This window comes from Perognathus longimembris, chromosome 4 (genome assembly GCF_023159225.1).
Source record: "Perognathus longimembris pacificus isolate PPM17 chromosome 4, ASM2315922v1, whole genome shotgun sequence".
NCBI lineage: Eukaryota > Metazoa > Chordata > Mammalia > Rodentia > Heteromyidae > Perognathus > Perognathus longimembris.
The window spans coordinates 6,723,542-6,742,375 of record NC_063164.1 but is presented as its reverse complement, the minus strand read 5'-3'; the positions used below and the strand labels follow the sequence as shown (position 1 = coordinate 6,742,375).

Below are 18,834 nucleotides of genomic sequence, written 5' to 3'. Positions count from 1 at the left end.
GCAGGCATGGCCTTAATACCCGCACAGGTCACATGTTTGGGAATTCTAGGGTCTCATCGGTCTCAGTAACAGCCACGTCATTTCCACTTCTAGCTGAGAAAACAAGTGAACAGGAAGTGCCCCAGCACTGGGAGAAGATGCTGCGGCGAGCCTTCGAGAATCACGAAGCATCGTACCCAGTAAGTGGTTCTCCCCGCTTCTCTTTGTCCTCAAGCTACGTCGCGGTGTATTTCATCCTCTTACACACGGTCAACGGGACACTCCCTTTCTGTATGCGAGCGTACACAGGCGAGCTAAAAGCCCTAAGACGCGCATGTGGAGAACAACAGCGGGTGTCATTGCAAACAGCAGGACCCTGTGACCCCAGAATTCACACACTTCCGGACAGTTGAGTCTCCCCCTCGGAGGCTGTGATGCCACAGGAAGTGCATTGTGAACATTAAGTAAGGGAAAGGGTGGGTTGGGAGGGGTGAGAATGTTGAAGGGGGGTAATGTTGATCAAGACGCACTGTGTTCATAAACTGCTTTGGTGAAACTCCTTTGTACAACTAAAAGATAATTTAAAACATTCCAAACAAATGCTTTAAAAAAAAAAAAAAAAGGCTCAAGGATTTTCCTGCCTAGGCTGGCCTCTAGTGATGATCCTCCTATCTCAGCCTCCCTGGTAGCTACAATTGTAGACTTGAGCCACCAGCACCCAGCAATCTTGAATTTCTTACATGCTGATTCCCTAGTGATGGACCAGAAAGCTAGCAACAACCCTCGAGGGATGAGAGTGAAGAAAAATGAAAGATACGAATCATGTGCCTTCGGTATTTCTGTACTACCGTATTGTTACGAATTATATGTGGGTGTTGTGTTTAAAATTCAACGAGAATTTTTAAAATCCTGTTGAGCTGAGTGTGGTGGTATATACTGATAATCTTAGCACTTGGGTGGGAAGCAAAGACAGGAGGGTAGAAAATTCAAGGTCACATTTGGGCTACATGGTAAAGAGAGTGAGACCTTGTCTCAAAAAAGCCCTAAGTTGATAAATTTATCATCAATATTTAGACTGAAATATGAAGGATGAATTGTTTCCCTAATCTGAAAACCCCAAGCCCCAAATGCTCCAAAATTTGAAACCTTTTTGAGCACCAACATGATCCACAAGTGGAAAAGTCCACACATGAAACCTTTTTTCATGCATAAAATATTATGCATTATTAATGTTACATAAAATTGCCTTCAGGCTGTCTGTGTAAGATGTTCATCAACATAATTGGACTTGTGCTGGTGTTTTGATCCTGTCTCCAAGGTTTCTCCCTCTGCATAGGAAAACGTCACAAAATCTGAAAAAGGGTACCTGAAAGCCAAAACACCTGCCTCGCAAGCATTTCAGATAAAGGCTATTCAACTGCAGAGCTATTTTTGCTTCTTTGTCCAATAAAGAGAAATAAACTACCAGGGAATAGACATTCCTCTTACCTGAACTAACTCTCACTTACCCTTTGCTACAGTCTAAATAAGGCTGCGGATTATCTGAAACATGGAGTGTCTAGATTAATTGAACAATTGTTGATATTGTTTATAACCTTGCTTTTCCAGGCAAGAAGTTCATCACGCTGGGAAATACAGTAAAGACCGAACTTGAGAAGAATTTCAAAACCATCTTTGCAATCCAGAAAGCAAGCAATAGCAGCTATCAATTTCAGTCCACTCATTTGTTAACATAACCCATTCCCATTTTCCCCTGGGGACCTCTAGCAGTGAGAGGGGGGAAAAAAGGTCTAATACTGACTGTTCTGCAAACATAATGTCCCACTTCTTTTCCATGTTTGTCATTGCCTTGCCTAGCCATTTATTTTTCTAAATAAAACTTAAAATTGTCTAATCAATGTATTGAGTTGAATAATATTGTATTGAATAATTGATAATTGGCAATAACCAATCTTTCTATAAAAGTTATATTATGTCCCTTGGTTTATTTAAGGGGTGCATTATTCTTCAGCACTGTTTCTTCTTCCTCTCCCCACACATGACCTAACTTCTTTGATCCACTCAATCACTCACAAATATTGTGTGTTTGTGGGGAGGGGTATATGCCAGTCCCGGGCTTGAACTCAGGGCCTGGATGCTGTCCCTAAGCTTTTTTGCTTATGGCTATTTCTCTACCACTTAAGCCACAGCTACACTTCTGGCTTAAAAATTTTTTTTTCACTAGTTAATTATGGATAAGAGCTTCATGGACTTTCCTGCCTGGGCTAGCTTTGAACCACAATCCTCATATCTCAGCTTCCTGAGTAGCTATGATTACAAGGGTCAGACACCAGCAGTAGGCAAGTCATCTCTTCTAGTCTCTGTATAGCAGCCCCAGTCCTTAGTATTCTCAGAGTAGTGTGTCACAATGGAATAACCCAGAAGAAAATCTCAAGACAAAACTACTGTGGCCCAGGCACTAGACACTCATGTATGTAATCCTACCTGCTCAAAAGGCTGAGATCTGGGAATTGCAGTTCCGAGCCAGCTTAGGCAGGAAAGTCTGTAAGATTCTTAGAGCCAATTAACCATGCCCCAGAAAAGCTGAAGGTGGAGCTGTGGTTCAAGTGGCAGAGCATTACCCTTGAGTGACAAAGCTCAGGGAAGAGCCCAGGCTCTGAGTTCAAGCCCCCAAGACTGGCGCGCATGCACACACACACACACACACACACACACACACACACACACACACACACCTTAGTACTTCACAGTATCATCTTTGTAAGGTTCACCAGAAAGAAAAGGAAACCTGCCACATCATTCAGGTAGAAAATAATTTATTGGGGGAAGAGCAAACTGCTGGCCTGCATGCACAAAATGGAGGTTTGGGGAGGCAGAGGGGAAGGAAGAAGAGAAAAAGAAAGAGAGCAAAAGAGAAAAGGAAAGAGAGTAAGAGAGAAAAGGAAAGAGTGGAGACTCGAGTCAAGCCGGATTAAATAGGGAAAGGCGGGAGACATGGCCAGGTGGATTGGATGTGACCCTCAGAGATAACTGCCTCCAGCTGTGCCAGTTACCTAGTTAGTGCAGGTACTGGCCACAGACTTGAACAGGTGGGGGGCATCTGCATGGAGCCCTCTCAGGGGTGGACCTTACAATCCTCATCGGTCCACTGAATTCACCTGACCTTCATGCTGTTCCAATCACTAGTCCCAGAGACCAAGAACATTTCACTCACACTGGGTGTCTCTGCTTAACCTTGCGGTTAAGAATAGCTCAGGACGCTGGGGTGCCACGTAGGAATAGACACTAACTGGAAAGGTGCTGTGCAAGGCAGCATTCACTTCTGCACAAGAGCCCACCATCATGCAAAAATCCGGGAGGCAAGCACACAGGGCAAGCGGGCTGCTCCCTTTTTATCCCTAGCCTAGTAGGCCCCGCCCCTCTGCTCCCATTGGCTGAGCTCAGGTTTGCAACCTGCAAAAGGATGCAGCTTAATGAACAAGATGCAACTAAAATCCCAGCAGCTTCTAACAGGATGTCTTCATTAAGGTGCGCAGGGAAGGTTTGTATGTAACTAAAATGTCATTAACAAGGGCCAAGCCACCTGGCCAAAGCAGGAACCCTTCAGAAAATTCTCTCAAGATGAACAGCAAGGAAACAGACTCCTCACTTGCTTTTGCCCATTGGTGAAACAGCTGCCTGTGTTTCATGCACAAAGACCTGAGAAGCAGCCCGTGGAAGATGGCGGCACCCCAGCCAGCCAGTCCCCACGCGAATGTGTGGAGCAAAGACCTCCAACAACCAGGTACCCCCTTACACCCATGACAGGGGGAGGAACCAACCAACCTTCCATTGGAGCCAAGAAACACTTGGAAACACTTCTCTCCGCAGTCGTCCTACTGGACATACTCACGACCACTATGTTGGAAGATTTTGTACCAACCCGAGACACCGTCCGTGGCTTTCAGTGAGGTCCCAGCCGGTGAGGAAACGTGAGAGAGCTGGAAGAACAGAGCCCAGCCACGGCCAGGACCAATCATTCGGTTCAACTCCGACTTCCATCTTTATAAAGGCGGTCAAGACCTGTTCACAGCAGGGATTTCAGAGATAGCAATTAAATGACAGCCTGTTCGTTGTGGCTAATCTGATAGATTAACTCAAAGGAAATGGGGAGTCAGGTAAAGGTCAGAGAGCCTTCTAGAAGCGAGAGGAGCGGCACTGGAGGGCTCAGGAGGAGTTTGTGCACTTGGGCATGAGCACAGTCGGAACATGGAAGGATGCTTGGAGAAGGCCCGTGGATTTTCTACTAGGGAATAACAAGAGAAACGTGGGCCAGAAGTGTGGCTTATGTCCCCTAATCCTAGCTCCTCAAGAGGCTGAGATGTGAGGATTGTGGTTCTAAGCCAGCCCAGGCAATAAAGTCCCTGAGACTCTTCTTATCTCCAGTCAATTACCAAAAAAGCTGGAAGTGGAGCCGTGGCTCACGTGGTAGAGCGCTAGGCTTAGGTGAAAAGCTCAGGGAGAGACTGAGCCCTGAGTTGAAGCCCCAGGACCAGCACCGAGAGAGAGAGAGAGAGAGAGAGAGAGAGAGAGAGAGAGAGAGAGAGAGAGAGAGAGAGAGAGAGAGAGAGAGAGAGAGAGAGAGAGAGGTGGCTGTAGTAAAAGGAAGGAGGGACATTTAAACATCACTGTGTTTTGCTTTCTTCATGCATGAAAGAGAACTATCCGTAATTCATCGCATCCATCTCATCATTGTTTTCAAGTTCAAATGACATTCCTTTCTTTGCGACGTTCTTTGACAAATGTCCCCAGTGACATTCAGAGAAAACAAAGTGAAAATTTGTCCTGTCATTCATGAGGCTGGAGTAACCGATGCAGAGAAAGTCAGCTTGCCAACCTGGTAGGAAACCATCTTTTCACGAAGCCTGTGTCACAGCTATAAAGTGTCAAAACAACGCCCTGCTTTCGATGAACATTGCTTTCTCACACTCTGAGGAAACTTGTCAAAAATCACATGTGTCTCCCGATTCTACTTCTTGGCAGTGTGGGACCATTTTGGAACCATTTGTGGAGGCGTGGGTCCTGGTCGCTTGCTCTCCTTCCTTCCTGCCCCAACCCCATTCGCTTCTCTTGCCATCCTGTTTGGACAGTTTCCATATGTAACAAACAGACTTCTAATGTTTACACCATTACACCCTTCTTAAACACAGATGGCGAGGAGTCTCGAAAAAGAAAAAACAACAAGAAACACTTTTTTAACTTGAAGAAAACATAGCCACCGAATAAATCCTTTGCAGAAAAGTGTACTTGGACATTGTTACCTTATTTATCTACATGGGTTCTATCTTCTATTATATATTACCAAGGTAATTTTGTGCATAAAGTTGAACACAGTAGTTTACACCTGTAATTCACCTACTTGGGAAGCAGAGATCAAGATCCTGGTTCAAGTCCAAGCAATGCAAAAAGTTAGTAAGACCTCATTTTAACTAAAAGCCAGTTGTGGTGATGGGGTGGTGATGTGTGTGTGTGTGTGTGTGTGTGTGTGTGTGTGTGTGCATATGTACGTGCACTCTGATATTGGTTCTTGAAGCCAGGGCTTGGGCACAGTGCCTTAGCTTTTCCACTCAAGGATGGTACTCTACTACTCGAGCTATACCTTCAATTCCAGCTTTCTAGTAATTAATTGGAGATAAGAATCTCATGGACTTTCATGCCTGGGGTGGCTTTGAACTTCAGTCCTCAGATCTCAGTCTCTCGAGTAGCTAGGATTACAGTGGTGTGAGCCACCAGCCCCATGGAGAGGTTCAGGAAGCAGCACCCTACTTTGGTGCACTGAAAACACCTGCCAGGCAGCAAATGCAAGGAGAGGCTTTGTCTGAAAGCGCCCTTGGACTTAAAGAGATACCCTGAAAGAAACCCACCCACATCCCAACAGAGGCAGCTAATCAGCCCAGGCTCAGCCGAAGTGGCCACAAACTCACCTCTTTCTGTGAGGACCCTTCGTCTTTCCCCAGATCACTTGCTCTCCCCTAAGCTGCCTAAACCCTTTCCCCTCAGCTCCAAGAAGAAGAAGAAATAGAAGCTTCCAACAGTCCGTGGTTGGGCCACTGTTCTTTTCCATGAATAAAAATGTATACGCCTTCTCTTGTGTTTATCTGCCTGGTGCCCCATTTGTAGTTTTGATTGTGGAATCTTCAGCGGATAGAGAAAATATCTTGCCTGCTCCCTCCTCCTGCAGCTCCCTCCCCTCCATGCACCTCCATCCTCACCTCCTCTGCCCTTGGGGTACTCCACATCTTCTCAAATCAGCGACCTGTTATCCATCCAGGAATCCTCTGGCCTTCTTCCGGGTGTCAGTTCTAATCCACAGGAAGGAAGCACTTAGAGCAGAATGAAAGTAAGATGTGAGCTGGTGGCTCACATCTGTAATCCTAGCTATTCAGGAGGCTGAGCTCTGTGGATGGCAGTTCAAAGCCAGGCTGGGCAGAAAATTCCCTGTGAGACTCTTATCCTCAACTAACCACTCAAAAACTCCAAGTGGAACTGTGGCTCAAAGTGGTAGAGCACTAGCCTTGAGCAAAAGAGCTCGGTGACAGCACCCAGGGCCTGAGTTCAAGTCCCACAACCAACAACAAAAGAAAAAAGAAAGAAAGAAAGAAGAGGAAACGGAAGAAAAAGAAAGAAAATAAAGACCTAGATCTGGAGTTGGGGCCGTTTTTAAATTCCAGTGTTAGCAATTGAAATTTGCATTCGACTACCTTCTTGTCTCCTGGAGAATTTCAGCACCCCTTTCTGCTCTCTCCAAAACCTCCAGCAAGTCTACCCTGCCCTCTGGTGGTGATGTCATGTTATTGCAAGTCTCCTTTAGGCACGCCTTTAGAAAGGAGTGTTGCCTAGAAAACATTGGGGATCAAGAAGTGGTTCCCATTTCTGACTCTGTGGGATTTTAGAATATCTACACACATATACTGCCCTGTCTTGAGGAAGGGGCCCAAGCCTAACCATGCACTTCACTTATGTCTCATGATGGTAATAGTATACAGGGCGGGGGGGGGGGGGCTGCAATCCATTCCATGAGGTCAGAGGTGTGGGGTTTTCCGGTTTTAAGATCATACTCAGGAAATCAGATTCAGGATTTTCAGATTAGGATCTCAGCTCTTCTTCTCCTAATTCATCCTGTTGTCCATCTTGGGGGCAGGGTGGAGAAGCCCCACAATGCCCTTCTAAATGAGAATGGAATAGCCAGGGGTCCGATGAGTTAAGAGCCTAGACAGATAAGGCTTTGTGCGCACTGTTGAGGAAGAGCTGTGTCTTCTGAATATTAAAATCCCGAGTATTATTATCCGGAGTCCCTAGAACCTGCCATGCACTTAGGTGTCCCCCCCCCCAAAGCAATATACCTCTGCCACTCTAGATGGCCCCCTCAGTCACAATGCCCTGGAGTGAGGTGCTCCCACCACGAACAGATTCAGATTTCTGGGGCCCCACAGAAGTTTCCAAAAAGGGAGGTGGCACCCGGGTACAGCCTGTTGGGCCTCCTCTAGGGCCCCTGGCCTATTGGTTCCTGCATCTAACAGGGGCCCTGCTGATGGTGCCTTCTTAGGAGTGTGGAAGGCCATCTTGCCAGACACGTGTGGTCATGACCACGGAAAACAGCTGTCTTCTAAGGGGAGAGTTGAAGGGGACCCAGAGTTGCCCGTTTCCTCAGCCTTCTGAAGAGACAAGCAGCACCCACCATCAGAGCTTCCGGTCATAAATGCTAAAAGTCAAAAATCCCAGGTAACAGAGAAATTAATATTTCTTCCCCTACTCCAATATTTTAAGAGACCTTTATAAATAACACATGTTTCACTGGACAGGTGCTGTGGCCCCCCCTCTTCAGAGTCAGCCTTTTTAAAGAATAGTAGCTGTGAGCCAAATGTTCTACTTTCACACTTTCTGTGATGTCAAAAGGTCTTAATCTTCCTTACTCTGTTCTTCTTCTTCTTCTTCTTCTTCTTCTTCTTCTTCTTCTTCTTCTTCTTCTTCTTCTTCTTCTTCTTCTTCTTTTGCCAGTCCTGGAGCTTGAACTCAGGGCCTGAGCGCTGTCTCTGGCTTCTTTTTGCTCAAAGTTAGCACTCTACCACATGAGCCACAGCACCACTTCTGGCCTTTTCTATATATGTGGTACTAAGGAATCAAACCCAGGGCTTCCTGTATGCGAGGCAAGCATTCTACCACTAGGCCATATTCCCAGCCCCCATCTTCCTTACTCTGGACAAGGCTCTTCCTGTGCAGGTGCCCAAACAGATTTGTGAAAGGTGAGTAGATTGCTTTCGTGTTATAATTCCCAACAAACCTAGCCAAGCACTTCATGCTAAAATCAAATGAACTATGTCGATGATTTTACTCGCCTCATTGATATGGAGATGGCAAGGATGCTAGAACTGGTACAGAGAATTGGGGTGACTAAGATTGTATTGTCAGTCAAGTCAAAGAAAGTCTAGAGTGGATTTTCTAATCTATGCAGCACTGGTTAATAGGCTATACAATAAACTACATAATAAACTGCCTGAATTATTATCCTCAATTATTATAATATCCCCAATTATCATCATTATTGTCCCCAATAATAATAAATGTATCTCTCTCAGATACATTTATATGCATTGCCTAGGACAGAAATCTTTTTGTCAAAGCTTTCAGATAAGTGTGTGTGTGTGTGTGTGTGTGTGTGTGTGTGTGTGTGTGTTGGTACTGAGGCTTGAACTCAGCTCCACTTTGGGCCTTGGGCAAAAAGAAACACAGGGACAGCAGCCAGGCCCTGAGTTGAAGCCCTAGGACTGGAGGAAAAAAGAAAACAACTCAACTTTGCCACGGGAGCACAAAAGCAACTTTACACAACACGTAAGCAAACCAATGGGCAGGGCTGTGTTGCAAGAAAGCTTCATTTACAAATTGGGCCATGGGCGGTTGCCAAACCTGTGACCTAGAGACCTGGGACCTCACATTGATTCACTCCACAACCATCAGCGGTGTTCCAAAGTGAGCCATTCCCAGACGGACCGGTGATGCTCATGTCACAAAGAGTGCAAACAAGAGATTGAGCATCAAGGAAGACAGCAGAGATGGCAGGTCACGCAAGCCTGGTCCCATGAGCAAAGGCCACTTCAGTTCAACCATAAATGTCTGAAGTCTCTAAACCATAGAAGAACGCTTGTTTATAACCTCTCAGATCCCACCATGTCCCAAATCAAGTGAGTCCAAATCAGTCCACTTTCCATAGAGCTCTTCGTACCATTAATTCTTCTGTGAAGTCCCGTTCTTGTCCTTATCTCCTGTGAGTTTCTGCTGTAATAGCTTGGGAGATGGAGGCTTGTGCTCAATACCCCTCCTCTCCTGCACATCCTGAACCCCCCGTGGGCAGCCTGCCCTGGCCCTGCCATCTCCCAGGCCCTGCACTGTTGCCTGCACAGCTAGAGAGCGGCCGTCAGTCAACGCGGGTTGGACAGATGCATCAAAAACCAAGACAGAGCCGGGCCCCGGCCTCCTAGCTACTCAGGAGGCTGAGATCTGAGGATCGCGCTTCAAACCCAGTCGGGGCAGGAAAATCTGTGAGACGTTTATCTCCAATAAACTACTCAGAAGAAAAGCTGGAAGTGGTGCTGTGGCTCAAGTGGTAGAGCGCTATCCTTGAGCAAATGAAGCTCAGGGACACAGCGCAGGCCCCGAGTTCAAGGCCCAGGACTCGCAAAACAAACAAACAAGATGGTCTCTGAGGCCCTCTCCTTGCTTTCTTCAAGGGGTTGGAGGCTCTGTGCGTGTGAGGGAGAGTGGCACAGAGACGAGAGAGAGCGAACGAGTTATCCAATATGGCACCGCTTCTTCCTTTAGAGACGGAAGCCATCTCTAAGGCCATGGCTCTGCTCGTGTCATTTTTGAAGAAGGAGCCAGTGGTGGCCATCACCATCTCAGGCAGAATCAAGAGGCCTCCGCGGGTCAGATCGCCACCCGAGAAGCTCGGAACAGTGGGAAATCACAAGGCCGGGGTTTCCGCACAGTCCCGCCACCAAGCCGTTGACTGGAGAGACGGGCAGTGCGGCAGAAGCACCCAGACCTTCCCAAGAACACTTAGGTCAAAGGCTCATAACCACCACTTACTGCGACTGAAAAGAATGGTTTACGTTTAGACCGGGGGGGGGGGGGCGCAGGGGGGGAAGGTTTTCCCTAAGAGCTACTCCAGGATGAGCATTTCTGAGATGGGGCGGGGGGGGGGGCAGGTGGAAGGGGGTATGGGGGTTACAGTGGAACATTGGGTTCTTTGTTTTCCAGTCCTGGGCCTTGAACTCAGGACCTAGGCACTGTCCCTGAGCTTCTTTTGCTCAGGACTAGCACTCTACCACTTGAGTCATAGCACCACTTCTGGCCTTTTCTGTGTATGTGGTGCTAAGGAATTGAACCCAGGGCTTCATGCATGCTAAGTAAACACTCTACGGCTAAGCCACCTTCCCATCCCAACATTGGGTTATGAGAACAGGGCATATTGCATGTGTTCTCCAAGAGTAGAGACAGAGGAGGCCCGAGGAAGAAGACAGGCCGGCGTCACCCAGGTCCCCGGGCGGCCGCAGTGAGCTGAACATCATGAGCCTTTCAGGTCAGGACCAGGTATGTGTCTTTTTCCTGAGCATTGAACTGGCTTTCTGCCATTTGCCATCAAAAAATATCCTGACCTGCAGGGTGCTGGCGGCTCACACCTGTAACCCCAGCTACTCAGGAGGCTGAGATCTGAGGATCGCTGTTTGCAGACAGCCGGGGCAGGAAAGTCCATGAGACTCTTCATCTCCAAGTGAGAGAGTATACCAGCCTGGAGCAAAGAATGCTAAGGGATAGAACCTAGGCCCTGAGTTCAAGGAAGAGAGGGGGGAGGAGGGAGAGAGAGGAGTGTGGGAGAGAAGAGGGGAAAAGAAGAAAGAGAGAGAGAGAGAAGGAGGAAGGGAGGGAAGGAAGGAAGGAAAGAAGGAAGGAAGGAAGGAAAGAAGGAAGGAAGGAAGGAAGGAAGGAAGGAAGGAAGGAAGGAAGGAAGGAAGGAAGGAAGGAAGGAGAGAGAAAGAGTTACATCCTTGTGATGATGTTCCTTCTAGAAAAGCCTTTCTTCGCCAACTACACACAGGGACCCTGTGCCACAGCACTACTTGGCCACAGAGGAAAGCTCGCGCCCTCGAGGCTGGTGGAGTTCTGGATCTGTCTCGCTGCTTCCTTGGCGGGAAGGGCTTTCTTAGAACAGGACCAGGTAGAAGGAAGTATTAAACTTTCCACCAGCTCTGAGTGCAGCTATGGCCTGAGGCCTGGAATACCAGCCGGCATTCCCAGGAAGAGAACCAATGCAAGGCCTCTACACAGAAAGCGATTGGTTTCAAGGAACTCTTCCCTGATGCCAACAGGCTGGAGAGCCAGAGGAGAGCTGATAGGGTCGACGAGGTTCAAAGCTGTCTGCTGTTCGAATCCCCTCATGCTTGGGGGGAGATGAGGTTTTGTTCCACTGACATATTCATCTGATGCAACAAGGTCCACCCAAGCTACAGATGGCAGCCAACTTGCTCAAAACCCACTTCTTTAGATGAAGACCACTGTCTACAGATAGATAGATAGATAGATAGATAGATAGATAGATAGATAGATAGATAGATAGACATATAGACAGACAGATAGATAGATGTATGGACTCATGTTAAGGAATGTGTGTCATCTTTTACTAAAGCACACTAAAAACGTGCACAACAATCCTGAGTGTAGATTTAGGGATAAGTAAGGGCAAAAAGAGGTCAACAGAATTCAAAGGTTCCTGAGAATGCTAAGCACCAGATTCTGAATTATTCTTACCACCGGAAGAAAGGGTAGAAGAGAGAGCTGCAGATGTGGTCCTGGGAGTGTCCACTGAATGAGGAATGCTTCTTTTTTATTGGCTGGTCATTATAATTTTCTTTATATAATCTTTTGTGTGTCCTGGTCATAGCACTTGAATTAAGGGACTGGGTGCTGTCCCTGTGGGTTTGTTGTTGTTGTTTGTTTGTTCTTTTGCCATTCCTGGGCCTTGAACTCAGGGCCTGGGCACTGTCCCTGAGCTCCTTTTGCTCAAGGCTAGTGTTCTACCACTTCAGCCACAACCCCACTTCTGGCTTTTTCTGGGATTAGCTCTCACAGACTCTCCTGCACAGGCTGGCTTAGAACTGCGATCCTTAGATCTCAGCTGCCTGAGTAGCTAGGATTTCAATCATGAGCTACCAGTGCACAGCGCTTTATACATCTCAACCAATAGCTGGATACAGTGATACATGTTTGTTATCCCAGCTTTGTGGAAAGCATAAATAGATGGGAAATAGTCCAGGTGCACATCCAGGTAGAAAGGAAGATCCTTTCTCAAAAAATAACCAATGCAAAAAAGGGCTGACTGTACCACTTGGTAGTAAAGTTCCTGCCTAAACATGCATGAGGCCTGGAGATCAAACCCCAGAACCACCAAAAGAATACACAAAGAAACGAACAGCAGCAGCAACAACAAAACTAGCGCTTTTAGTTTAAGGTAAGAAATATTATGTGATAGATATAAAAGCACTGACATGGAACAGTGTTATGAAATGGAAAAATCAGGCTACAAAACAGTGTGTCCAATAATTACCTTTCCTCCTTTATACATCTATCAATATGTTTGTAGACATTTGTGTGCAGAAAACATGTGGAACCATTCAGTGGAAATGTTAAGGCTGGAAATCCCCAGCCGTCGTTTCTTTCCCATGTGCGTCTTTGACCTTTGTATTGCTCTGCAGCAGAGGTGCTCCACGGTGGACAGAGGACAGGATAATGCTTTGCTGGGGGGACTGTCCCATGTCGTGCATTTTGTTTAGCAACATCTCTTCCTCTACCTTGCTATCTAGTGGCATCTGCCAGGACTGTGCACTGTGCCAGTCGAAATGCTCACAGACACTGCTGAATGACCCCCAGTGTGTAAAGTCATGACCCCCTCCAACCTCGGATCTACAATAAACATGTTTTCCTTGTGTAATGAAAAAGTTAAATATGTACAGATTGAACAGAAATAGAGATGAATGAGAGGGAACTCAACAGATGACTAATGATGAGGGAGGGATGCATGGATGGGTGGGTGGATAGATGAATTATGGATGAATGGACAGATGATGGACGATGGATGGATAGGTGGTTGATGGATGGATATATGGATGAGTGGATGGATAGATGGTGGATGGATGGATGGAGGATGGGTGATAGAAGGATGGATGGATGGAGGATGGATGGGTACATGAACAGGTGGAAGGCTAGATGGTGGATGGATGAATGGGTGGATGGATACAGTGTATGCCTGTGTTATTTATATCTCAGTATATTTATTTCTCAAATACTGGAGAAAATTCACTGATTATGCTAGATTACAATTTTGGAAAATTCAGTTCATAACTGATTGGTAGATGAAAGAGGCAAAGGCTCCCATCCTTTCTCTTAGGAGCACATTCACCCTCAATGTACAGAAGACTCGGCAGGTGGCACCTCTCACAACTTCCACCGCCTCTCAGTAGCAAACCTTGAACGCATGAGTTTTCGAGGGACTTAGATCCAAGCCAGAGCAGGAACGTAAGCAAGAGTGCGAGCTGCACTGGGCACACGAGGGAGCCATTGGGGGAAGGGGGAGATCACTCCAGTGAGACTTTTTCCTAGGTTCCTCTAAGAGGAGAAGAAAGTGGGTGACAAATGTGTGGACTCACTGGAAGGCTTTTCCCCTGTGAGAGCATGTTCACAATGCCATCTTCAGGAGCCTTGTCTACGTCAATGAGGTCACCACAGTGAACCCATCTTCAGTTGGGATTTCTCCTCAGAACAAATTGTATGCTTTTGGATAACTTCCAAAAGACTCACTATTCCTTTTTCTGTTTTCTTTCAAGTGACATTGCTTGTCAGAAATTTAATCCTGGATTTAATTTCATTTCATTCAAACGGTTGAATCAAGTTATGTGATCAAATGAAACGGTCTTATGAAAGTTCAACCGTGGGAATCGTTTTACATGGATGTTTGTTGCCGTTGTGGGTTGAGTCATGTGCTCTCGAAGAAGATTTGCGGAACCCCTATTCCCCAGTACCTCAGAGTGTGGATGTTATTTGGAAGTAGGATCAATACAGATGCCTTAAAACAAAGTCATACTCCAGTCAAATATGCTGTTCATCAGATAGGACGAGTGTCATTGCAAGAGAAGACAATACTTTGCAAACACAGAGGGAAGCACAATGTAAAGATGACTGTGGGGTTGGCAGGGTAGACCCAAAACCAAGGAATGCCAAAATGTACCACCAGACACTCGAAGCTAAACCAGACAAGGAAGCATGTCCCCCAAGAGCAGTGAGAGGCAGCGTGGCTCGGCATCTCCCACCTTTCCATGTCTTATCTTCCGCCACGTACTATGTCCATGTACTATAGATGCCAAAAGTGACCGACTCCCATTGCCAGTTTGGACTGTGACTGCCTTAGCCAATCAGCATCTTTTATTCCCTCACTCAGAAGTCATTGGCTCACAGTGAATTCAAACAGAGCCAATCGAATGAGTCAGGAGTCTCACTTTGATGGTGAACTGGAGAGATCACACAAAAAAAAGCCTGTAAACCAGGAAGTGGGGGGGGGGGGAAGCCATGTTTGAATGCAGCCAGCAGAGAGGTGACCGAGTACACAAAGTCCCTAGGTCCTTGGAGATGTCCTTAAGGCAGTAGATTCGTCTTCCTTAAAACACACCGACTTTACATGTAAAGTCTTGCTAGTGTAAGGCCACCCGACTTGGAGTTTGTGTTCCTCGTAACCCAAGGCTCCCTGGTTGGCCAGCTAGCACCACAGGCAGCATGGACCACCTCCAGCAAGGAGAGGGTCTTAGCGCCACCTAGATACCACCCTCACAGAGGGGAAAGCCTGGAGGCTGTGGCCGGAGGCCCCCCCACCCCTCACCTGGTGGCCACAGGGTAGGATCACAACCGTTGTGGGAACGGCCTGCACTTCTGAGGCTGGTGGTGCCAGGACGATTGTGCGTCCCCCAGGGGCCCGGGCGGGTTGCTTGAGGCAGCCAGAGCTGCCCTAAGTGGGGAGCCAGCCAGCCACATGGAAGTAGAATGGGGGGAGCTGAGTCCCAAAGCACAAGAGCCTGGCACTGGCGACAGGCTGGCCGGCAGGGGGCGTCCTCTCCCACTTCAAGGGAATCCTTCGGTGGCAAGATACTCAGCAGTATCCCTTAAAAGAATCCCTTAAAAGCCCTCCAGTGATTCCTTCTCTAAGCCAACGATCCCAGCTGTGGGTGTCTACCCCATCGAACGTCAGGGCCAAATGATGCTGGAACGGGTCAAGAGAAGGCCTTTCCAGGTCTTGCCTCTCCTCTCCTGCTTACTCCAAACCTAACAGAGATCAAAACGAGCAGGAGGTGTAAGAGGAGGCAGCATTGACCCCAGGGGAAGACAGGCCCAGCTAAAAAAGGGTGGAAGAGTTTAGTAGGGAAAAAATAAAATAAAATAAAATAATATATATATAATGTATGTATGTATGTATGTATGTATGTATGTATATTGACAGCCGGGCACTCGTGGCTCATGCCTGTAATCCTAGCTCCTCAGGAGGCTGAGATATAAGGACTGCAGTTCAACGTCAGCCTGGGTAGGAAAGTGCATGAGATTCCTATCTCCAATTAACCACCACAAGCTGGACATAGCGCTGTGGTTCAAGGGGTAGAGTGCTGGCCTTTGAGTACTAAAGCTCAGGGATAGCAGCCAGGCTCTGAGTTCAAGCCCCAGGACCAGCACAAAAAAGATAGTTTTGAAAAAGGACTATTACAGCATGCAAGGTCTTTTTCTGCTTCTTAACAACAGCCTTTTCTTATCACCAAAAGAAATTTGATAAGCATGCCCATTTCCCTGGCCGCTAGTCTTCTACAGGAATTCTGTGTATTATCGATGACTGAAAACCTGCCCTGCAGGGTTTAATCTAGCCAAGCAGGATGCCCAGTCTTGAAATACTCCCAACCGGAAGTGCTGGAGCTTTCAAGTACCTGGAGGAAGTCTTTAACCATGAGGGGCAGGAAGTTGTTGGGTAAGAATCACGGCTCTCATGGCCCCTCTCTGACCTGAAAATTCCCCCTTGATCTATTCATTCCATTCCCATCTCACTCCCTCTCAGACTCAAATTCATGTCTCAGAGGGTATGTTTCTGGGAAATCAGAAACGAACCACGACCACTACCGGGTGCTGGTGACTCTCGCCTGTGAGCCTAGCTACTCAGGAGGCTGAGATCTGAGGATCACAGTTTGAAGTCAGCCTGGGCAGGAAAATCTGTGGCACTCTTATCTCCAATGAACCAGCAAAAAGCTGGAAGTGAAGCTGTGTTCCAAGTGGGTGAGCACCAACCAGCCCTGAGCAAAAAGGCCAAGGGGGAGAATGAGGCTCTGAATTCAAGCTCCAGTGTGTGTGTGTGTGTGTGTGTGTGTGTGTGTGTGTGTGTGCGCGCACATACACTCACACACATGTGCAAGCATGCACACATAGGAAAAGACAAGAGGATTTATTGCAACCGGCCGGTTTGAGTGAGTGATGGAGGAAGATGGAAGGTAGAGGAACATTTCTTTGTTTTTCCAGTAAATTGCACTCAAGTTGTGATTTTACTCACACTGAGTTTCCTGCCTACAAGCTGGGGACAGGAAGAGGCAAGGCTTTCCATTCCCGCCTGCTTACTCACCACATCTTGACACTGAAGATAGAGTTAGATATTCATCACACACTGCCTTCCTGCCTTGAACTTGCCATTTCCTCCCACGATGCCCAGAGAACAGGGTGAAATGTCCACGAGGGACAGAGCTCACGGGACACCAGAGCTCACCCAGTTGGGGTTGATGGCTGATTGGTCAGGGGACTGAGTTCCCTAGGACCCAGTAACTTTGCTTTGCTTTGCCAGTGTTCTGTTTTGGAAGTGCTGGAGTTTGAACTCGGGAGCAACTCTGTCACTTGAGCCACACCTTCAGCTGCTGCTCCATTTCACTAAAGAGTCGTTGACATAAAATTCAATCATTTGCATGTATAGTTTTGATATTTTGGAGGGGTTACATTCTTTTCATAGTGAAAAGTCATTTACAGAAAAGTTCATGAACCATGCCTGGATGAACTGTCACCCAGTGACAACCTTTTAATAAGTTCATAGTCATACAACCACTACCACAGTCCAGATAAAAAAAATTATGAGGGGGCTGGGAATATGGCCTAGTGGCAAGGGTGTTTGCCTCCTATACATGAAGCCCTGGGTTCAATACCCCAGCACCACATATATAGAAAATGGCCAGAAGTGGTGTTGTGGCTCAAGTGGCAGAGTGCTAGCCTTGAGCAAAAAGAAGCCAGGGACAGTGCTCAGGCCCAGAGTCCAAGCCCAAGGACTGGCAAAAAATTAAAAAATTAAAAAATTAAAAATTAAATTATGAGGGGAGGTTGCAATAAAATCTAGTCAAAATGTGGTACTTTGGTATGTGGAATATTTTAAGCAGAAGGAAAGTGGAGGCGGGGACAGTAGCAATAGGACACCCTCTGTTCTCCTCCTATTTTCTTCCCCTGAAACACGGCAACAGGGAACTTCTCTGACCTACCTCCCCTGAAAGTAGGTCATAACACCTTCATGGGACAGGTGTCCACCCCTGTACCTGGGCGGAGAATCTGAACGGACAGGCTTTGGTGACTTCCACTCCAATTTGTGATCATTATGCCATCTTCATTTTTATATTTTATTATCGTTAAGTAATTGAACAAAGGGATTTCAATTCAACATATCAGTTCATGAATGCAAGGCAACGTGATTGATGCCACTAATGCTTCTAAACATATGCAACTGGTCAGTCATCACATCTAAAATTAAATTCCAATTCTCCTTAGTACTTTGGTTCTTCATCCTGAAGACCCATGACACCTAAAACTTGAATTCTACAAATTGCGAGTGCTTTTTCTCTTGGTAATGTTTCTTTTGTTCTGGGAGTGTCTGCTGTGAATCTTGACATGGAAAGGAAAGGAAAGCTTTTATCCCCTACAAGTGCATTGATTCACATGGAGGGTTAAGATCCATCTCAAATTAACAAGTGTGTATTTTGTGAGATAAGAGTTCAAGGTTATTTTATTTCTATTTGTATGTCCAATTGACCCAGTTTTCTTCCTTCCTTCCTTCCTTCCTTCCTTCCTTCCTTCCTTCCCTCCATCCCTCCCTCCCTCCCTCCCCCCCTTTATTTCTTTACTTTCTTTGAACTCAAGAACTCGTGTTTTCCAGGCAGCAGTCTACCATTTGAGCCATAGCCACATCCCTTTTCTGTGTTATTTTTCATAGGGGATCTTGACTTGATGTCTGGGCCAGGATTTTCCTATTTATGCTTCACAAGTAGTTGGGTTGACACACATGAGCCACTGTGCCAAGTTTTGGGGGTTTTTTGTATTGGTTTGGATGGTATCTTGTGAGCTGCCCTGGGCTGATCTTGAACCACGTTCCCCTTGTTCTCTGCCTCTCGAGTAGCTGAGATCATAGGCATGAGCCACAAAATGAATTCCAAAGCCAAAGGCCTCCTTTCCTCACTGAGTTGCCATGGAGTCTGCCGCCCACCCCGGCATTGCGTGTGAAAATGGCTTCATGACGCCCTTTTCCTTCAGTCCGAGTCAACTATTTGGCACCGTTCCCGGGCCACTTGAGTTACTGTAGCTTTATAGTAAGTCTTGACATCAGGTTGTATAAGACCTCAGGGCTGACACCTGTAATCTTAGCTACTAAAGAGGCAAAGCTCTGAGGCTTGAGGTTCAAGGCCAACCTGAACAGGAGAATCCAGAAGGCTTTTATCTCCA

The 18,834-nt window shown here is 46.8% G+C and overlaps 1 protein-coding gene across 2 annotated transcripts in view; it reads left to right on the top strand.

Moving 5' to 3' along the window:
• Nucleotides 1–1,859, top strand: part of Sp100 (SP100 nuclear antigen) — a 58,306-nt gene extending 56,447 nt beyond the window's left edge. For both annotated transcript variants that reach the window (XM_048344554.1, XM_048344552.1), the window contains 2 exons: nt 94–179; nt 1,588–1,859. In XM_048344554.1, coding sequence (XP_048200511.1) covers nt 94–179; nt 1,588–1,633 — 132 coding nt within the window. In that variant the 3' untranslated portion in view covers nt 1,634–1,859. The remainder of the gene's footprint in view (nt 1–93; nt 180–1,587) is intronic.
• Nucleotides 1,860–18,834: the final 16,975 nt, after the last annotated feature.